We start from the raw sequence: 22,152 nt of genomic DNA on the forward strand, positions 1-22,152 counted from the left end.
ATTTACCTTCTTCTAGTTCACTGCCTTCTCTACACAGTCATGTTGTTTTGAACCCCTCTCTTCTGGCAGCCCCCTTCGCTTTGCAGCAAAGCATATGGTAGATATTACGAGCTTTGAACGTGAGCAGGAAATGAAAAGAATTTAGCATTTGTAGTTAATTACTGTTCCCTGAACCAAGTGCAATGGAGTCGGATCACGGGTGACCCCTCTGTGTGCTGGAGTCAGCTGTAGCCAGCACATTCCACACGGAGCTACCGCTAGCAGAAAGCAGAGCACACTCTGGGATTTCGCTGGTGTAGGAAAAGAAAAAAAAAACGGCCTCCGTGATAAAGCAAAGCTTAGGAATAAGCACGGGTCCAAACCACAAAGTCCACAGACGCGCAAACGGCAGCCTATTGTTTAACTTTACACCTGAGCGCAGGACTGTTGACAGATGAGGTGTGGCGAGATGTGTGTTTGAGGGCATTGACCCGGGAGTAGATATCAGACCGCGCGGTCTCTCTCTGGCCTCTCGTCCTCCAGCTGTTGTCTGTCTTGTGTCTGTGGAAAGCCAGGCCGTTTTCCTCAGGCCTTCAAGAAGCACCGAAGTGTTATTCTGGGCCTGTGGTATGTAGTAACTTCCTTTTTCTTGCAAATTCCTGTCTGGTCTGTTTGATCCGGACTGAAGCGGGCAGGAATGATTTTCACTCGAGTCTTGTTTAGATCGAAACGCAGACAGTGTATAGAGTGTCATCAGAAGTGCCTCTCATACCAGAGGTTAGGCTCCTTCAAACACTGCAGGGCTTGTTTGATGGAGGCTGTGTTCTCCATAGACATGTGCACCTGGGGCACTGACTGGCCATGACTGAATGTGGGCACTTCCCACAGAGCACAGCGAGGCCTGGCGCCAGGGGAACGATGACAGTGAAGGTATATGTTTACTCTGTGTTGTCTGACCTCCTTTTTTATCTCTCCTACTGATTGTCCCTCCGCTTTCGGGTCAATTCGGGTCTGTGTGCACTCAGATGTAAACAGAAGTCTGTAATTGTCTCCTGCTCCTGCAGAAGCTGCCTCTGCTCAGTGACAGGCTCACATGTTGGAGCGCCCCTTCGCAGAGGCCTCTTTTCATCTCAGCCGCTGTCATGCCCGTCATCACGTTGGCACAAGCTGGCGGTGCGTGATGTTGGGAGATTATGGGCACTGCCAGGTAAATTAGATCATGTCAGATTGGTCGGTGGCGGTGACATGACACTCGCAGGCTTTTACAGAAAGATTTAGCTTCGGGGTACATGGCGGACATGCATGGGCTGTCATAGATAGTTGGGATCGCACGCGGGAATAAAGGATCCACTGTACCTGACTTGTTAATTGAATGTTCAAAAGACAAAATATCATGATTTCCTAGGCAGTATGGCGGGTCTGCAACAAAAATAAAGCCCTACACTGGACTCTAATAGATGTACTGTGCAGAGAACAGCACTACAAAGACGACTGTCATATGATTAGCATTTCTGTTCCTTATTAAAGTGAGACACTAAGGCCAATAACTTCCTATAAATATATTTTATGAATTCATAAGACTCTACTAAGGCGATCAAAATGAGTAACATTAGTAACGTCTGCGTGCGTCTGCCTTTCATGTTGCCTTCATTAGACAAAATGTGTTTAATCTATAAAGCAATTACATACGTAAAACCAGGCTTTCTTACTCTGGCTGGTGCACATTTCCAACTGTCCCCGTGCTTGTTATAGACCAAACCAGGACTAATCCCTCGTCTTTTCTTTCTACCGTCGCTGAAGCCAGAACATCTAGTGCAGCTGGAGTTTTGTGCGTCTATTCATTTCAGATTTCATCACCGGGATGATTGTGAGTGTGGGAGAGCAGACCTCCAGTCACACCCAAGGCCGCATCCAATAGGCTTTGATTTCGCCAGTCAAATTTGATTTTCAAACAGTCTTGTGGCACTGGTGCACTGGGGGGAGTAGTGGGAGAGGGTGGGTGGAATTGGACTGTTTTGTTAGCGACAGTAAGGACCATATATCCCCTCTAATGGATGCAGTGAGATTGCCAACTGTCACAAAGTATTATTTTTAATTCTGTAGCTTCTGCAACCCCGCTTAACCTAAATAAATATTAAGCATATGTGGTAGCGCCCGTCTTTTAAAGGGATAACTAGACTGGGATTTGGTTTTTTGTTTGTTTCTACGTGTCAAGCTCAGTAAGACAGCTGGCTTAAACTCATTTCACTGGTTTCCTTACCTCCCACTGAGGGTGTGACCCTTCATTCACACTGGCCATTAAAATCTCAGCATCGCTCCCCGCAGGCAGTATTGGCACATCGGGGTGTTCGGCTGGTGGTCTGACTACAATAAGCAAGGGTGGAGTTAAATGATTGGGTTCTTACAAGCTCAAGTATAGTGAGTGATCGTGGTGTACAGGAAGGGGTGGGTTTGGCCATTAATGGCAGGGCTTTAGCATCAGTGCTAATTTGCCTGTCAGCTGGTGGGAGATTCCTCCCTGTTGTGAGGTTGAATTGTGGGAGCAGCAGATGAAAGAGGAGGAAGCTGAATGGTGCATTTGGTTTTCCTAGGACTATACTTTCATAGCTTCAGTGGCTGAGACGAGATGCACACCCACACGGTCCTAACACCCTTTTACAAGCGTCCTTTTCAGATATGGGGACTCTTATGAAGGACGGTACGCCTGATTTCCCAGGCTCGGGTAATGAACTACCAACGATAACATTGCCCAATTAATTGGCTGTGTGGTTTAATTGCTTGCATGTCTTTCAGGAAGGTTTGGCAAAACTCCAATCCCCTTTCTTCCCACCCTGCCACTTTCACATTTCTTTCTAACCTCCTACCCTACTTTGGAATAAACCAGTTAAGGTAAAGAATCACACCAGTGTTTTCATGGGATGCGAGATCCCATTGTCTTGTTACGGTCGTCCTTCTCCCTTTCTCACTGCCAGGGCGATAAATGTTGCATCTGTCTTGTCTGAAACCACCACGCACACTCCTCCCATTCCTGCCGCAAGGTTGGAACAGCTGCTCGCAACGGAGGATTGAAAACAGAGCTCCCACTTTGTTTTAAATCAGCTCCTCAGAGGGAGAAAGACTAACACCAGTGCGCGGTGCAATTTAATTATATCGTATCTGAGTGTAGTGTGACATGGAATGTGATTCACTGTTTTTATTGGGATTTTATTGCGGAATCGAATGGCTTGCAGCAAAGCATAAGCAACATGCCTCCGGGTTGCTTTGCCTTCCGCATAGATTTTAATGATGAACACAGCGTGACACATCCAAATGTCTGACTAGCTGTATCCTCTCAACACGACACAGTAGAAGGCAGGTAGCTAGGAACTAAATAAGACGGGTTGCGAATCTGCTGGCAAGTACTTGTAAATTTGCTTCACATCGAAATACTGCCTGACTCACTATATGATGAAGTCCACGGGCTGGAAAATTGGTGCAATCATCTTGGCCTCTAACCCGCCCTGCACCCTCATTTGGCTTACGGGGAGGAGAAGATGACTGCATCGTGGCACGGCCTCGGCTCCGGAGGTCAAGGTGTCTTGAAGACGAGGCCGGCTACTACTTCCTGCTTGCATAGAACAGAGGAGCGCTAATATAGCTCAATTACACAAGGCTTTATTAAGAATAATTGGCTATAATCATGGGTCTGTGTTTGCCCCAGGGCTCGGAGTGACCCAGCGACTTGGTTGGGGCTAAATAAACATGTTTAACCTTAACCTGAGCTGGAATAGGCTAGACACTGTGGCACATCCTATATTTTAGAGAGACGAGAAAACAAAAGCAAAGCGTGACATGGGGAATGTGTCTACCTCATTCATGCAGCGTTTTTACAAACCAGACGCTCTTTTTCAGATTTGCAAAGAGGTTCATAATAAAAATATTGTATTATCTATCGTACACAATGGGTGTAGTGGCAGACACACGCATCAAAATTGTGCCTGTGATGGGCATACATATGCAAATCTTGATATTTTGCCGAAATAATTGTGAGCTCTTGGCTGACTTCAGCAACTTTAACACCTAATTTATCAAACCAGCGCAACAGCAGCGCCTCCACTTAATGCAGCACAGGGTGTTTTTAGAGGTAACCTCAGGTCTAAAACATGTCATTATGTGACATGTTTGGCTTTTCACAGAACCACTGCTACCTGAAACAGTCATTGTTGCCAACAAATCAGCCATGCAGAAGATTGGGCATTCCTCACAGGAGCAGTTTAAACGTCTCATGTCATGGCCCTGCTTTCTGGGAATGCACTATGTAACAGCCTACTTTGCCTAAATGATGTCAGGTTGGACTGGATTCTTGTCAACAATGTAGACGAAATGTGTATGTTACTAGAATCACAGGAGGAGAGGTTTTGTGTCGTTGTTTAGCACACATCACAGACATAATTTTCTTTTGTTTGTTTGAGGAATAGAAAACAAGTTGTGCGTCGCAGCGGGGAGCCATTCGGATCATTTTAAGAGGTGCAATCAGCAAAGAGATGCAGCGTCACTCAGAGGGACATCCCTCTGTGACCACAAGTCAGCTGGTCTAGTGACTCGGTATAGTTTGTCCTGTTCTGTGGGCAGAACATGTTAAATCTTTTGAGAGTTTATTAATATCCCAGCTTTTAATCAGGCCACAATGTCAGAGGATTATTTTAAACCTCGGAAGAGCTGCTGGGCCAGTGCTCCATGGATGAACCAAGATGAAAGACAGACCTTCCAGCATCAGAGACAGAAGACAGGTTTATTACTGTAATTAGTCCCCCATCTCTCTGACTCGTCGCTGTCCCCCGTTCACTCGGCCTTGTGTCTTAAACTCCCGTAATAGCGATACATTACCTTAGTAATAAAGGGCTGTGCGTGAAGAGGACCGCCCACCCTCCATCTGCTGCCTCCCTTGTTCACAGCCACAAAGGAGAGGCCAGAAAACAGCCTCCTTCAGGTCAGACACAGGATTCTGCTGACCAAGGAGTTTGTGACACTCTCATTGTTTGGGAGAGAGGTGGGGGTTGACTGTGAAGGGGGACACGGTCCAACTGTGTTCATTAATCACTGTCGCAAGAAAAGTAGCCAATATAATGAAGGAAGGGGAAATGCAGACCAAGTTCACTTGTTTACCGCGTCCTGTCTCCGACATGAAATAAAGGCCGACTCACCCGAGACTAAACTCATGTAGAAACACAAAACGAGAAGATTTGACTTCCAGTTGTGAAGGAATTAGATATAAAAAAATCAGTGTTGCTCCACATGTGTCTTGTTTAGTTCTATGGGATTTTCCTTACTTAACCCACTACTGCAGTCCTGAGAAAACCATGACTTATCACATAGCACTGACACATCCCAGCCAACTTGGCACTGTGTTTGCAGGTCTACAGTAAGACCTCTAAAAACCGCTATTCATCAAACATTACTGTGAACATGGGGAACCTGAGCCTCTGCTTTGCTCAGTTTACTGGCCTTTTAATACAATAGTTTTATTTTCCTGAGTGCTGCTTACATTTCTCTGTCATTTGGTGTTAAGGAGGAGGATAAACTATTTGGGGATGAAAATGTGGGCCACATCAAGATTTGCCTCAAGCCAGACTAGATGCAATACACTTGAGACGAGTCGGAAACGCAGTCATAATAAAGTACAAGTCTCTGCCCGGGTCAGAAACAGGTTAATGCATGCATGACCTAAATGCATATGAACAGACTGATAACGATGCAAGAACGTCCGCTATCCTTGTTTTCCCCTTTAAGCGCTGGTCTAGATGTGAGCAAAGCTTCAAAAAGCTGTTTGCGATGCCATTATTTAACGCAAGGTTCAGAGAGAACAGAGAGATATTGTGTTATGTGAAAAGCACAGTGTAGATTTGAGAAATGTTACAATTGGCAATTGATGAATAATAAAAGCCCTGACTGCAGGGAACAAGGCCAAAGCTTCTTATTTTATCATAGACAGCGTTGTCGGCGCCTAATGAGGATAAAGTGGAAGAGTATGAAGCAGGTTTTTATGTTATTACATCTAAATACAGCAGATAAATCCTAAATTAATGCAGAGTTTTCTCATTTACTAGTTTTACTCACTTTTGCTGGCTTTGCAGTAGCATCCTTTCTCTGTGTGTACAATGTGTGGGTTAACATTTTCAAGATGTTACTGTCTTTGCAATCTTGACTTGAAAAAGCAAAGCCAAAGAAGTTGGCTTCACTGATCCCACTGCTTCAAACACCAAATGTCCAGCCACCACGCAGAGACGACGCATCCTGTCGCCAAAACAAAGACTCTTTCCTTGAGCTCTCTATTGTTCTAGCTGGACATTTATTTGAACTTTCTCTAGTCACCCGAAAAGGATCCCGGCTCTCTTTCCCAAGCACGACAGGAAGCAGAGGTGACTCTACCAGACGTAGTGACCGAAACAACATGCCCCCGTGTTGTTTTAACACGGGCCTCAGACCGAGTGATAGCATAATGTGCCACCTGTGCAAACAACACCGGTGACACTCCGGCAGAGACTTTTACGGATGACTTAAACCAGGAAGAGCATAGAAAGTGACATACTGTAATGTCAAGTCATGAGTGCAAAACAACGCCTCTCGCTTTGTCCATGTCGAGATAGAGGAGTGTACTGACAAGTAGACGTATGGGGAAGCTAAACGATCAAAAGTCTGTCCTATCATTGAAATTATTTTAACGTCTTACTGTGCTATAATTAGTAAAATGCCCAGGAGTGAACAGAGCTACTGTTCAAAGAGCAACTGACTAGAGTTTTCTCTTTTCTCAAATGTTCAGGCTAATGAATACAACTGCTGAAAATGAGCCTTTGGACTGTTTATTTCCCCAAATAAAACTGAGCTGAACTTTCTTCTCAGTGCAGCATCAATTTTGGCTCTTAATGCACTTCTGTTTTTTGTTTGTAGCAGCCAATATTCCTCACCAGGTCCTTGTTAATTTTCCTTCTAACTAAGTACATTAGATAAAGCGGAATTGGCTTTGAGTATGTAAAACTATCCCTCCTGTATAATGTGCAGGCTTGATGATGCTGCAAGCAGTTGGATCGAATATTGGTTCATGTGAACGTTTTGCTGAACATCTGCCTCTTGTTGCTGTAATTTGCTTCACGGCCATCTGTTAGGCATTGACTGGAAGCACCAGCAAAGTTGTACATCTATCTTGTTATAAACCCATAATGGCACCAGTGCCTCTCGAATATATGAATTACTAGATTAGATTATGTGTTCTGGTTCCAAAATGCATTCAGATGGAAATGCAGCTAAGATAACTTGTTACATTTTTATAGTTGGACTGAATGTGCTATGTTTTGGGGTCATTTTGGAGAATAATGTCTGGATTACAGTGTTATAATCAACTCAATGTTCTAACGCGTTTCTCTTTTGTTTCTGTGACAGGTCTAACTCTTCCAGCTGTCATTCTGCATCGGCAGCGCACTGTGAGACGAGTATCCACTCTGCTGGGCCTCAGCGCTCCTCAGACATTTGTCCTTGACATGCAAATTCAGTGTGTCGACCGTCGCGGCAGTCGCCTTCTGTGAGTTACAATGACGACTGCTCCATTGACTCGGGAAAGAGGCTCCTCCTCCGGCTTTCACCAGGCAGCGGATCGCATGATGTAATGAAAGAGGGTCCTGGAACTCTGCTCTTCAAGGAGTCTGCCAGCAGGATATGAGTATTTTGAGCCCTGTGACAGATAACAAATCAAACCTTGTGGGAACTGTGGGAGGCCCAGAAGAATACTCGAGAGCCATGCAGTCAGAGGAGCTGTTCAGTAGGAAACTCAAGGCTCTGAATGGTAGCATGGGGCCGCCAGGCTCCAACATGCAGGGAAAGCCTGACGCTGGAGGCAAAACCAATGGTACGCCAGCCATGCCTAAAATGGGGGTGAGGGCGCGGGTGACAGAATGGCCACCGAGGAAAGATGGATGGGATGGTCGGCCCTCGCCGAACTATCAGAGTGTGATACCGGTGTTTCAGAACGGCCAGCAGGAACATGTGGAAATAGTGGAGCAAGGCGAGACAGTCTGCCTGGAGGTGGACTATGCTGACAAATACATACTGAGCGACCTGCTCAGCCACTCTCCACTGAAGGGCCTGCATCCCATTCGGCAGCGAAGCAACAGCGACGTCACCATAAGCGACATAGACTCTGAGGACATAATGGACCAAAACGCTGTCAATCCAAACACCGGAGCCTCGCTTCACCGCGAATATGGAAGCACGTCCTCCATTGACCGTCAGGGCCTCACTGGGGATGGCTTCTTCACCATGCTGAGGGGTTACCGAGTCGACACGGAAAACCGTAGCATTCCACCTTTGGGGTTCCCGGAGCTGTTGCGCTGCGACGCCTCGCTTTCCCCAAGCCTGCAGACTGCAGCCCAGATTGCCAGGGGTGAGATAGTTCACATTCCAGGCTACGACTACGTAGACAACTCTCTCCTCTACAGCCGTGAGCGAGAGAAGTCCTTCATGAGGCGCCTCAAGTCAGAGTCCTCGGAAACATCTTTGTTTAGGAAATTGAGGACCATTAAGAGCGAAAGCGATGCCTTGCGACTCTCGCTTGAGGACGACAGACGACCTCTCAGTTTCCAGAAGTGCTTTTCTCACTATGACGTCCAGAGCGTCCTCTTTAACATCAGCGAAGCGGTGGCGAGCAGGGCGAACCTGAGCCAAAGGAAGAACACGACCACCGGCGCCTCGGCCGCTTCGGCCGGAGCCGGGGCAGCCGGAGGGACAGCAGGTGGAGGCGGACCGGGACCAGGACCGGGACCGGTGGCAGACGCAGGGGCCGCAGGATGTAGCAGTGGAAATATCCCCGTGTTTGAGTCTCCTCTGGGCAGCAGAGAGGACCTGAACCCCAAAGAGAACTTGGACGCTGATGAGGGTGACGGGAAGAGTAACAACTTAGTACTGAGCTGCCCGCACTTTCGCAATGAGATTGGGGGTGAAGGTGAAAGAAAGATCTCCCTGTCCAGAGTCAACAGCGCTAACTACAGTGGTTTGTCCGAGAGCTGTTCTTTTGAGTCGTCTTTAAGTTCCCACTGCACCAATGCGGGAGTCTCTGTGTTGGAGGTGCCGAGAGAAAATCAGCCGATCCACAGGGAGAAGGTCAAACGCTACATCATTGAGCACATTGACCTTGGAGCATACTACTACCATAAATACTTCTACGGGAGAGGTAAGCAATCCTTAAGATAAGGGTGTGTTTATTGAGATTCTACTGATGAAAGGGGGCATGTAAATGACTCACTGTCAAGAATTATTCAAATTTCCAGTCTAAAAGCATTTCCTTGAAACGAGACGCACAAGGCTGTGTGAGAGAAACTGTAAGTGGAACAGGCTCGGCTCATAGGGTCGGGTATCTCAGCGGCCCACTTATTTTTGTAGGACCAGATGATATAAGGTCCAGAACAATAGCAAGCCTGTGTTAGGTGCGAGGGTGTGTGTTTCGCTTCCCCGGCAGAGGAGCGGTCATGTCCTCCCTGTGATACTGCCCTGAACCCTGCAGAGAAGCTGTGATTTGTCATGTGAGAAGAGCGAGGTGAGAGCGGGTGCGCTGCAGCTGTTCCCCGCGGGGGCTGCAGGGGAGTCGGGTCCCGTCCAATGGAACTTTCGGGGTCAGCGATGCCACGCCAAGGTCCCGGCGCTGCTCATTAAAACACTCGTGTGACTAACGCCAGATATGCGGCGCTGACCCCGACCCATCGGTAAATTACGCATATCTGGTCTTCCCGTTGTCCGCGCCTGCGTTCATGTCTCAGCGGATCCAGTTACCCATTCTTAAGCCGGCAGAGACAACAGTTGCTTCACCTTTCACACTTGGCGACCCCTGAACTTCAAGAAGATATTGTGCGTTACGGCATTTCTCAGTGCGACAGTGTGTGAGCCCACTGGAGGCTTGATGTCTCCATTCAAGGTTAATGAGACCATTACGGATCTGCCCCATTTACAGTACATTTGAATGCACCGTTGAGGTTACTCCAACAGTCCTTGACTGTGAAACGCTGCCTCACTCACACTACTCATTGCAAAACTGGTGTAGTTGCATTATGTATTTAACCTCCTTTCTTGGCGGTGCAGGTCAATGTATAATTGAAATGCTCTAGGTTGCTGTCAGTTTAGTTTTGATGTTATAGCCTTTGCACAATATGGCTTTTTTTCACAGTATGAACGTGGCCCTTGCCCTTTTTTCACCAAGTGTTTTATTGGAGAGACAAGTCTGTCGTCACCTCTGCCTCGCCACAAACAGACACATACTCATGCACACTCACACACAAACATGACGGCATGTCACCACTTTAGGCCAAGCTTTTATCAACCTGGACTGAGCATTGATCCTATTGATTTTCCAAAGTCGCCCTTCCCTCACCAGTGAGAGGGTTTCTCTCCGAGCCGCCCTAATGGAAAGAATGTTTCATCCACAGCCAGATCTGGGTCATATAATGTCTGTGGATAGACGTAGAGATAACACAGGCCACAAACCTGTTTCATATAGCGATATGAAAAAAAACGTTACTAAAATGAATTGTTTTATCTGCATTGGGATGCCTAATGGCATCACAGAGCATTTGCCCTCAACCCACAGTCCCTGGCACGTCAAGCCTGCTTATATTGCTTCCATATTGTCCTATTACCCATGCACAGACTTGGATGCCACAGTGGCAGGCTCCAACATATTTACATAGCCTTCTCTGCCTGGCGTGCATGGCTGCAGTCTAAACCCCTGCAGAAAGCTGCTTGTGAATCTCACTGCTTTAGGTCCCTGCTGAGCTTTTCTTTTGTTGACTGCTGAATCCAGGTATCTCTTGCTTTAGGCTGGATTCTGGGTTGTTTGCTCAAGGTACCACTGTGCGTGTGCAAACGGCTGCTCCTAAACACATATGCAAATAACAAATTGTGATCTTTGCTTTTACTGAGGCCCTAACAGAAATCCCAGGATGATTAGAATAATTTCATGGCAACCTGCCCACTAGTTAGCACAAATTAACCTCTAGGCCTAAACTGGAAACCAGAATGCTTCATTGTCACGTTTTCTAAAACGTCTTGACTACAGTGCCAGGGACATTGTTTTTATTTTTTTTTCTCTAGCCCCGAGCTTCTGGGTTATATATGTAAATATGCATATGTGTGCATTAATGGCAAACCTTGCATTTACAGTAGGCATTGTCTGGAATACCAATTAGACTAGCACGGGTCTGTATCGTGAAAATTGAAATGCAGGACTTTTGGGTCAGTGAGGATTCACAGAAGGTTTAACCTTCCAGTGCTGGATTCTAGTTTATTTACTTACTGTTTATATCTCAACCAGTGATCACGGTCACCACAGTTTCCAAAGCTAATTGATTTACAGGTCTGCACTTGATCGCTGCTGTCCTCTGTAATCAATGTCACAACTTCCCTCATGAATAGGCCACATTGAAATGAGTATTATAAAGAGGAACATGCACTCAAAAAGCGTTTTCCTTGGTGTGTATTATTCTGTGTTTTTTCCTTGTTACTTCAGAGCATCAAAACTATTTTGGGGTGGATGAAAATCTGGGACCTGTGGCCGTCAGCGTTCGCAGGGAGAGGCTGGACGATGGGAAGGAGAAGGACGGAATGCAGTACAATTATCGCGTCACCTTCAGAACCAGCCAGGTAACGGCAACGCACACGAACACTTATTACCCACACTCTTGCGTGTTGGTGGGAGAAAGCTGCGTGATTTCTGGCACTTTGTTCAAGTCGCGTTTACTAGCTTGGACATGCTTTTAAAGGAGATTTCTCATATTTCTTCCTCACTGCATTAAGCCAGACACGTTAAGGTCACTTGGCTTAGGATCCACTCAAGCGACACAAGAGTGTGGCAATGCTTCAGTACCCCTAAATACTAAAAGAGGCGTCTTGCTGCTTTCCGCTCCTCAATCTGCTCCTAGCACCTCCGCGTGTCCAGTGATTCTGTGCGAGTTGTTGCTCTGTTGGCCGCTCATGCACGCTGACACAGTCTATCGGAGTCGATGCGGTCGCCCTCCCTCTTACCCGCGCTCACACCGCAAGACGATCAATCCAGAAACGGAGAGGTTACAGAAATATTTCAGAGATTGATGCTTGGTGGTCTCCTCCCACTGAATAATTCACGTGCAACAGATGCGCCAGGGATCGGCAATGTCAGCGATATCCAGCGCCTCTCTTGCTTTAAAGTGCCACGCCCACGGTAAAGCATTGTATCTGGGTCACGGTGGCCCGGCAAGTAGCACCTCTTCAGCCTATTTGTACACTTTTAGCGTTTGGCCTCCGTGTTCTCTGCCTTCCTGTCCCACTCGCACTCTCCACCCTGTTAAGTAATCAGCTTTCCAGAAAGCCTCCCAGTCGGACATCAATTGACCGCTGACATTCATGTACAAAGGCTGAGTTGATGGGCAAACAGGCGTAAATGTGTCTGACGCAGCAAACAACAACACTGGGCTACAGAGTGGGTGTTTTAAAGCAGTTGAGGTTAATGGCATCAGCCGCACTAATGGCCATGACTGTAAAATGCTACTTAGTTCTCAGTAAGCCTGTCTTAATTATTTAGAATTTAAAACACTTCTTCTTACCAATATTATTGGTATTTGAATTCAGGTTGACAAAAACATTCAAATTACTGTTACACAGACAAATTAGTCTGTAAAACATGGTACAACGGACCTAATTAACTGGATGACCATCCTTTCGGCAGCTGACCACGCTCCGTGGAGCCATCCTGGAAGACGCCATACCGTCCACGGCGAGGCACGGCACGGCGCGCGGCCTTCCGCTGAAAGAAGTGCTGGAGTACGTCATCCCCGAGCTCAATATCCAGTGTCTGAGGCAGGCCATCAATTCCCCCAAGGTCCCAGAGCAGCTTCTGAAGTTGGACGAGCAGGGGGTGAGTGTGTGGCGATGCCGTCAGTGTTTCAGTGCCACCGCAGAGCTGGGCGGATGTGGGTGATTAAGCAGCACTGGAGCAATCAGAGGTTAAGTGACTTGATCAAGGGCAAATGTGGCCTAAAGCAATAGGTGGACATTTTGTGAACTATGTCGAATCAGTCTTGGCTCAAAAGCCATGACCAGTTATTATATGGGTGCTCTGATTAATATGGGTACGTAAAATAAAAGATGGACTGCATTATGATGAAGGGACATATTTCCTATTTAAGATCTTTTTGTCTTTCCTTGTGACATCTGCATCTAGTCTAGCGGCAGCCTTTGTTTCACATGTGGGCTGGTTATTATAGATGAATACCGGCTCTCAGGTGGAGACATAAGACAGCCAATATCACACTTAAGTAAAATCAATATGGATCCCACACTCTCTGCAGCCAGCATCGACTACTTTGACACACTCCTTCTGCTGATATCATACAAGTTACTAAGTCACTTCTGACAGCTTACTTCATCTGAGAGTGGGTGATTTAGTATGCTACCCGGATGACAGAGAATGTCATCTTGCATTATCTCTGTTCGAATAAAAAGGCTATTAGTTACATGGGCTCTTTAAATTCACAGGTGTCGGGGATGGATTCATTGTGTGATCTTTCATTTCTCATCTAATGAAAGTGAGTGTAGGGGGATTCGCTGGCGATGTAGTGTTTATCTTTCTATAACAGAGTTTGCTGCTTATTAGTGTAATTACATTCGTTAGCATGAGCCCATCCTTCCAATTGACAGGGGAACGGCTCTCATAATGGAAAGTGTCAGCCATGCCCTCTTGTATATTAACGCTGTGTTTCTGGCGTAAACAAGAGCGGCGTAGTGTCCTCTCCAAAAGAAGTTAAACGCACTTAAGACGATGACACACGTTTTTCCAATTATCGCCGAGCAACTTTGTAAGTGAGTGCTCAAGTGTGCCGTTCCTCTCAGATCTCAAGGCCTCGGTACGTGACTTTGTTCACCTGCTCTGAAACTCCCAGGGTGAATGCTATGAGAGACCAACTGCAGATAGAGGCCGACAAACCGGCACACGGGGGAAAAAGCATTAAAGTAATGTAAGACTTTCAGGGGACGAGAGCCCATTATAAGTGGGGCTTAAAGCTTTTCCATCTGGCAGCTCTTGCAAACCTCAAACCGAGCACCCGGCGCGGGCCAGTTTTATATTTGGACATCAGTATTTTGGGTACATTCCTGTTTTAATCATTAATGTTGTGCTTGCTGTGCAAATGTTTAAAATGTCAAGCGCCACCCAATAATCTACCTTTTTAACCAAGCTGGACTTTCACCTCCCCTCTACGGAGTGTTTGCAAAAAGCTGGAGCTGAGAGGGCTGCCGGAGCCGCTCCATCATCTCCTGCCTCACGCACAGTGCTGGATTCAGCCCTGTGTTTTTGTGTTCGAGTCTGCGTATGAAAAGGCTTCTCTTTGCTTTGAACAGAAAGCGTGTCCACTGAGTCCTCCAGTGTCCTCCAGCCTCGCGGCTCTCAGTATCCTTGTGATCTGTTCTGCAGAGGGAATATCCTGAAAGCAGTGCTGTAATGGCCCTGGATGTAAGAGGAGAACACAGCATATGTGAATGCATTTCACATCAGTGTCAGTCACAGTGAACTGACTGTGCGCAGGTGGACTGTTGAAAGCATTAAACACATCGTTAGGTTTCAATACATTATTTTTGTATGTCAGAAATCACCACTGATGCATTTTTGTAAGAAAGCCATCAAGGTAAAATGTGTATCTGTTTCCATCTAAACTCAAATCTGGAAAATCTGTCTTAACAAAAATTTTGACCAGCTGCATCTGTTTATGCTTTAATTTTTAATTGTTAAAGTCCAGGATTGAAACAAAGACAATAATAGAAATAACAGACAAATAAAAGTACTTCACAGGTAATGGCAGGAAGCGTAACTATACATCATTATGTTGGTAAAAAGTGCAGACATCAGGGGAAAGGCTGCTAATCTTCCCATCTCGGTAATGCTGCACAAATGACTGCAATGGAAATGACTATCTATGGAGGAAAACAATGTTTTCAAGTACATTCTGAACCAGAATGTACTTGAACAATTTGCAGCAGTGCATTTAAACAGTTAAAACCTTTTCACAGAACAACGATTCAGTCCTAATGCCCACAGTGACAACTCATCCATAAATAGCACAGTATAACAAAGCGAAGTTCCGCTTCACTTGATTTAATCCACAGGTTCAGGCGTATGTATCTGATCATCTTTGTCTCCTTTTCTGTCTGCTTCTTATTTGCCTGTTTGGAGGTGGTCGCTGTGGGCATGAGCCACCAATGCACCAAAACAGCAATAAATGCTTGTGCAATGGTTCATGATGATGACAGCCACGTTCTGGCAGCCGTGCTTTGGATTACGGCTGCATCGGGACAGATGTCACACAGACGCTGTGTGTTGCTGCTGCGGCATCCCTCAGGTGGCTTCTCCGGGGGGAGCGCCGTCCTTGATTCTCTCCCGGCTCATCAGAGATTTCCCCGTCTTTGCTGTTAAACCAATGATAGGAGATGCAGAGGATGAATAAAGCTTTAGCTCATACTCACCAATGGGATCATTTAGATAATCGAATGCGAATGTCTGTTCTATCCTATCAAAAGCTGGTGCCATCAAAAAAAGATATCAAAGACAGTCACGCGACTCAGTTGCCCCTCAGGGGCATTACTCATCTATATTGGGTCCTGATGCGTTTGCACTTTTCAGGCGGCAACACATTTTGCACCAAAGGGCAATGTGATTGGCCTCGCCATCGGCCGGCCTGTTGAGAGGAACCGGGGGTTAAGTGAGCCCGTGCAATGCAGGATAAAAAATAGAACACGTCATGCCATTTCCACGGGGTTGGATGGTATAATAGCTTTCCGTCACCGCGGGAGCTTTAGTGCAGCGCACGCTGCCTGATGGAGGAAGTCGCCATGACAACAGTGTCAGGAGCACACTGGGTTCTGATAACCTGTAATGGAGAAAAACGACACTTTCAGATTGTTTCACTGTACATATATCATTCATAGGCTTTCGCGTTCAGACGTATCGACACTGTTCTTGGATCAAGCTCAAAGTGCCTTCCTCAACTGTGAATATTACCCAACAGGTGCCAAACCCAGGGGAGTGTGTGTTTGTGTGTTTTTATTTTTGTCATTAATTTTTTACCCCTTGACTTTCTTTCTTGGCCAGCACCAGGAAGCTGTACGCCATTAATGATTCATACGGCTGGAAAGGGCTCTCGCACTCCGTGCAGGCGGACTCGCTGGGGATGTTTTATTGCTGTGCGTCTTTTTACGTGACAAGTTCATATCAGACCTGTCATATCTGGATAATAGTTGTGCTTTCAGTAAAAACCTGGACAGATTTGTCTGTCTTGTCTGTTTGTACTTCCGTGTGGTGGAGACGTTTATCCTCATGGAGGACTTTTTTTTTTCTTTTTTAATGGTTAAATTTATTAGTGACGTGTTCAGATTTAACATGGTTATTCTGTGTCTCTCATGGGTGTTTTACTGCTACAGTGAGGTCTTATCCAAACAAGAAGGATTAAGACGGTCCTGCATGCAGCTTATAAAGTTTTCTACCGTGACCCAAGGCCAGTATGTAATTCAGTCACCAGTTGCTCCACTGCTCTTAAGCAATGTTGTTAAATAGTCATTATTAGCTCGGCTTGATTTACGCTCGGCTCGGAGCTTTTGAAAGTTTTTAGCCTGGCTTCACAAAAGGGGATTTCAGCTCTCGCCTAGAAAGGTTACGGAGGCCTTCACATTATGGAAAGTGGGCACTTATATGCTGTGAGTGCATAATGTGCAGTGTGCATGAAGGTGGCGTGTGAAACGTATCGGCGGCAGGAAAGGGCTGAGCGTCTGTGTATATGTTCCTTATTTCAGCTGAGCTTCCAGCACAAGGTGGGCGTGCTTTACTGCAAGGCGGGCCAGAGCACCGAAGAGGAGATGTACAACAACGAGAGCGGCGGCCCGGCGCTGGAAGAATTCCTGGACCTGCTCGGCCAGAGGGTGCGCCTGAAAGGCTTCACCAAGTACAGAGCCCAGCTTGACAACAAGAGTAAGATTAAACACAGCCAGTTCAGGATTTATCAAGCACAACCCACACACTTCCTGTTGAATGCAGCCTGCTTAACCTACGTACCGCTAATCTTGCTTTCTATTGAATTACATCATCCAACACAAACGGCCCTTTTATACCAAGGCCTGAGACCCTGACTGTCCTGTCCTGTGTTGCAGCTGACTCCACTGGCACACACTCCCTCTACACCACCTATAAGGACTATGAGCTGATGTTCCACGTGTCCACCATGCTCCCCTACACGCCCAACAACCGGCAGCAGGTGAGGAAACCATCTGACCACCCTGTTTGCCTCTCTGCGTGGTGATCCGGTATCCAAAGGTGCCAATAAGTCCCTCAGCGGCTTTCTTCCAGGATATCTTAAATCTAGAGCCCTGTCTGTCTTTCCCTGAGTCCACAGTAATGACCTACCAGTTGAAAGCGCAAGCATTGCCATGGTAACGTTGCCCCGTGGTAGGATTTTAATCAATGCATCCCCAGGGGCTGGACCTGATGTGGTATTAAATGGGCTTCTGTGACTGTCTGCGCTAACAAGTGGAATTAAGTGGATGTAGTGGACTGGCGAGCGATGGCCCGATAAAGCCTCGATTACAGAGGTTCATCTCAGCCGGTGTGCTGCCCGTGTGGAAGCCTGTAGTAAAACCACTGGATCCAACCCTGCAGAGACACAGTATTCAGTGAAGTGGTTGTTAAGTGGGTCTGTGGAGTCGGCCAGTACGTCTACGTTATGAAACGTAGAAAAGATCACATCTGCCTTGTGCATCTGATTGGCAGGATTTCTTTTATTATCCCCCCCCTTCAAATGTATTTGTTGGAGTGGAATAGTTTAATTTAATCCCTGGTGGTAATCTTCCAGCAGTCCCAATCATAGCCCCACTCATCCTTTCATCCTTTCCAATTCACCTCTGTGCCTTCTAATCCTCCTTGTTTGGTGCTCCTGCTGACCCTCACTGACAGCCCAATACCACATTGAGAATTAGATTAACTATCTGCACAGTCCAACAATGCAGCCAGACTAATATGGGGCAATATGTCTCTTTCGCCTCCGGAACCGAAATTGAGTTGGGTGAAAGTATCTCTTTTCTGGGAGCTGGGATATTCAGATGTGACAGGCAGAGCAAGGCAGCACATGTAGAGTTTTGTCCGAAAATCAATATTTTTGGAACCCTTTTACTTGGTGGTGATTAATAACAAAAATAAATGCCCGTTTCCTTGTATTTGACTCAAATTTTTAAATTTTCTTTCCAGTTATTAAGGAAGAGGCACATCGGGAACGATATAGTCACCATAGTGTTCCAGGAGCCCGGGGCCCTTCCTTTTACTCCAAAAAACATCCGCTCTCATTTCCAGCATGTTTTTGTTATCGTCAAAGTCCACAACCCCTGCACCGACAACGTCTGCTACAGGTAAGAAAGAACACGCGGGGGCTGCGCCGAAACACACAAGGTGGAATTCCGTGGAGTTTAATCACACCGCTATGTGTTCGAGCCCTTCAGCGGGAGACGAGAGGCAAAAGAGTTCACAAACGTGTTTATCAGTGGCATAAATGTTTCCACGCCGAATTACGCTACATGAACTTTTAAGAGCACTTAATTTGAAAGAGTAATAATAACAGCCTGCTTGGTACTTTCTGTGGTTTCTGTCATGACTCTGTAGTAGCACTCAGGAATTGCAAGGCTCTTATGATCTGTTCAGTGATGATACAGTTATTATCTTCAGAGACACCTTTAATTTATGACTTACCACTCTCCCCTCCAGTGGTTCCGAAGCCAAGGCATCTCCTAATAACAGCATTTGTTGAGCAGAACAAGATTAGTCTGAGTTCCACTGTCTTTCCACCAGAAGTAATTGCTGCTGAAGCCATATAATTTTAACACCCCTCAAATGACTGCTCATTATGCATGAGTTCAGTACTCACATCCGTCTCCTAACTGTCCATGTTTTCCAGCGTGGCTGTGTCCAGATCCAAAGACGTGCCTCCGTTCGGGCCCCCTATTCCCAAGTCCGTAACGTTTCCAAAGTCGGCCGTTTTCAGGGACTTCCTGCTCGCCAAGGTCATCAACGGCGAAAACGCGGCGCACAAGTCAGAGAAGTTCAGAGCCATGGCGACGCGCACGCGGCAGGAGTACCTGAAGGACCTGGCGGAGAACTTCGTCAGCACGACTACCATCGACGCCGCCGTCAAATTCAGCTTCATCACGCTCGGAGCCAAAAAGAAGGAGAAGGTGAAGCCCAGGAAGGACGCGCATCTGTTCAGCTTGGGCGCCATCACCTGGAGCGTCTGCGCCCGGGACTTCGGCCAGTCCATGGACGTGGACTGCCTGCTGGGCATATCCAATGAGTTCATCGTGCTCATCGAGGAGGAGTCCAGGAATGTGGTGTTCAACTGCTCGTGTCGAGATGTCATTGGATGGACCTCAGGGATTATGAGCATTAAAATCTTCTATGAGCGCGGGGAGTGTATTATGCTGTCTGCTCACGACAACTGCGGAGAAGACATCAGGGAGATGGTGCAAAGGATGGAGGTAAGACTGAAATGTGACGCTCTCATTTTAGAGGTCTTAATGTCTGCTGGAATAAGTCTTGAGACCTTCTAACTGAGCTATTTGGGAGTAATTCCCTTGAGACAGGTACCAGGAGTGTGTCATCAGCCTTGTCTTGTAAATCTATTATGACCCTGTTTCACACATAAGCTGCGTGGCATACGGTATGAAGAAGATGGCTGCCTTGGTCCTAAATGGAGCAGTGAGGGCTTTTACTTTGGGATAGGATAGTTGTGGTCTCTCTTTGGTGGAGCAATACATTCTGCAAATATTGCTTTGGCCACTGAAGCTTTGCTACTCACCACAAAGCTTGTTATTTTTCCTCATCATTATGTCAGCACAAGCATTGCTTGCTTAACCAGAATGCATCCTGTCAAGCCTTGTACGTTTCCACTCCTTACTGGGTTTTCTGGAGTTTGCTCCGCGATGCTTTGGTGTAATTTACAAAAATAACCCTAACCTGATCCTTAGAGAGACGTGTACAGTAAGTGTGAAGCTGTGAAGTGAGTCCAGAAAGAACAGACCTCCTGCTGTTGGAGTTCTGTGGCTTATCTCACAGAATCAGCAGCATTTAGGTCACATCATTACATTTCAGGAACTATTATGAGACATCAAAGCATTTTATTAATTCTAAAAATTTGCTCTGCTTAGATTAAGATTATTTCTTACGTGACCTTGGATCCTTGACATCCTTGAGGATGTCTGGGTCACAGGTACAGAAGGAGGCAGCTTAAACAGGACACCAACCCAGTTTTGAAGAGAAGGAGAGGAAGCATGATCACATTTTTGGGTCTAACAGACTAAGAATAGATTACACTTGGCCTCAGACTACGTCTCTCCTATGGAGAGCTCTCATTCCAGTCCTGTAGTTTCTTCAGCCATCTGTACGACTCTGTGGCTCTGGGGGTCAGAGTGAGTGGGAAAACAGGTCAAAACACCTGTTCTTTAACCTGGATGATATGATCCAGTTTGTTCTTTTCACACTTTGTGTTGATTCTGAAAAGGTAAACCTAGTTTTCTTCAAACGCTATTGAAATCTGTACTCTCTAACTCTTTTGCTCTGTCAAAAAACCTCCAACACTCCATGGCAAGCAATCCTCTGTATCAGCTCAGAGCGTGGGAGTAACCGTTAACTTCCTCTTAAAAACCTGAACGGTCTCATTGTCTTCAGGATTACGACAGTCAGAGATAATTACACCGGTTTCACCATCACCGTTTGCAGTGTATTAATATATATTATAAAACCGCTTATGAGAAGAAGGGAATGAGAAAAAGTTAATGTGCATATGTGCAGTGAGAAATGACCTACAACAACCACATGCAAACCACAGGATTTTAAAGTATTTACCATAATTAATCTTCAAAGAGCACAGATGTCATTCAGTATCTGTTCCACTCATCAGAAGAAAGGACAGAGCAGGATATATTTGCATTTATGATTAGCCAAAGGACATCGCTTCCACATTCTCTATGCTAATCTCCTCGCACATTTTCTGTCCACTCACTCATGGGATTTATGGGGGATATTTCACAGGAGGAGCTCAGAATGAGATTTAATAAGTCGGTGGCTATTTCTACTGCTCACACTGACATCGTTGGAGCAGCAGCAGCAGGTAAATGTGGGCTGTGAGCTGACCGCGCTCGCTTTGTCCCAAAGGTGTCTGTGTTTTCCTAAACGTCCCAGAGGTCGACTGGAGTCGCGTTTCATTGGTGGGATTTACAGGCTGCTGGACCTGTGACGTAACTTGAAGCAGGCAGAACGGAGCGGCCACTCCAGTAACCACAAGTAAAAGCTTTGTCACGGCTGCTCCCCAGAACACTGGGCTGTGTGGCCGCGGGGACAGAGCCCTCTTGGTCCGGGCTGATTGATAGCTTGATCATTGATCTGTTCATATTCCTGTCCTTCTGAACGCGCGCCGCTGCAGCAGGCTCCACAAGTGTCACAGCTACTTCTGACTCAGACCTCTCATCCGGGATCAGGGCCAAATGCTACTTGACAAGAGATTTGAGGCCGACACTGTTTGTTCCTTAAGGGCAGTGTTGTCACCAGTTGTTAGCTGCTGTGGTTAGACGGTGCCTGGACACGCTTTGATTAACGGAGCGCACCCACACACCAGACACTGTCACCATTAAAATAACTTCACAAATCCTTCCATTAGGTAATGAATGTCCTGGTAAATTCAGCCAATATGAATGTGGGCCATTAAGAGGAGGAGCTGGACACATTAATATTATGGTTGGGTTGAATAAAGGGCCAGGATGAAAGCCTTTAGAAAGCTATTATTTAGTCTTAATGTATTTCTGATAAAGAGAAGTTTGATTCATCACGTCTAATACTCAAACTAATGGCTTCCTCACACGAGAGCAGTTCATATCAGACTGTGCCCCTGAGCTTTAGGATGTTACCGGTGCAGGTTTTATGGCCTTTGTATTTTATGTGGAATCAGTTTGTTTTGTGTCTTTTCAAATGGAGCCTTTGAGTCTGCACTTAATGCTAATTTCGCTGGGGCTGTTTGACAGTTCATCACGGTTGTCTCAGGTCACTTCTCACACAGCGGGGTAGAGTTTCTGTCACTGTGCGAATCTGATGGAGTGTTGACAGGC

At 46.3% G+C, this 22,152-nt stretch overlaps 1 protein-coding gene across 8 annotated transcripts in view; it reads left to right on the plus strand.

The window, feature by feature from the left end:
* Positions 1–22,152, plus strand: part of LOC114870443 (signal-induced proliferation-associated 1-like protein 2) — a 64,288-nt gene that overhangs the window by 17,184 nt on the left and 24,952 nt on the right. For all 8 annotated transcript variants that reach the window (XM_055502581.1, XM_041067529.2, XM_055502583.1 and 5 more), the window contains 7 exons: positions 7,396–9,178; positions 11,504–11,637; positions 12,698–12,886; positions 16,810–16,984; positions 17,164–17,267; positions 18,254–18,411; positions 18,954–19,530. In XM_055502581.1, coding sequence (XP_055358556.1) covers positions 7,669–9,178; positions 11,504–11,637; positions 12,698–12,886; positions 16,810–16,984; positions 17,164–17,267; positions 18,254–18,411; positions 18,954–19,530 — 2,847 coding nt within the window. In that variant the 5' untranslated portion in view covers positions 7,396–7,668. The remainder of the gene's footprint in view (positions 1–7,395; positions 9,179–11,503; positions 11,638–12,697; positions 12,887–16,809; positions 16,985–17,163; positions 17,268–18,253; positions 18,412–18,953; positions 19,531–22,152) is intronic.

Source organism: Betta splendens, chromosome 15 (genome assembly GCF_900634795.4).
Source record: "Betta splendens chromosome 15, fBetSpl5.4, whole genome shotgun sequence".
Taxonomy (NCBI): Eukaryota; Metazoa; Chordata; class Actinopteri; order Anabantiformes; family Osphronemidae; genus Betta; species Betta splendens.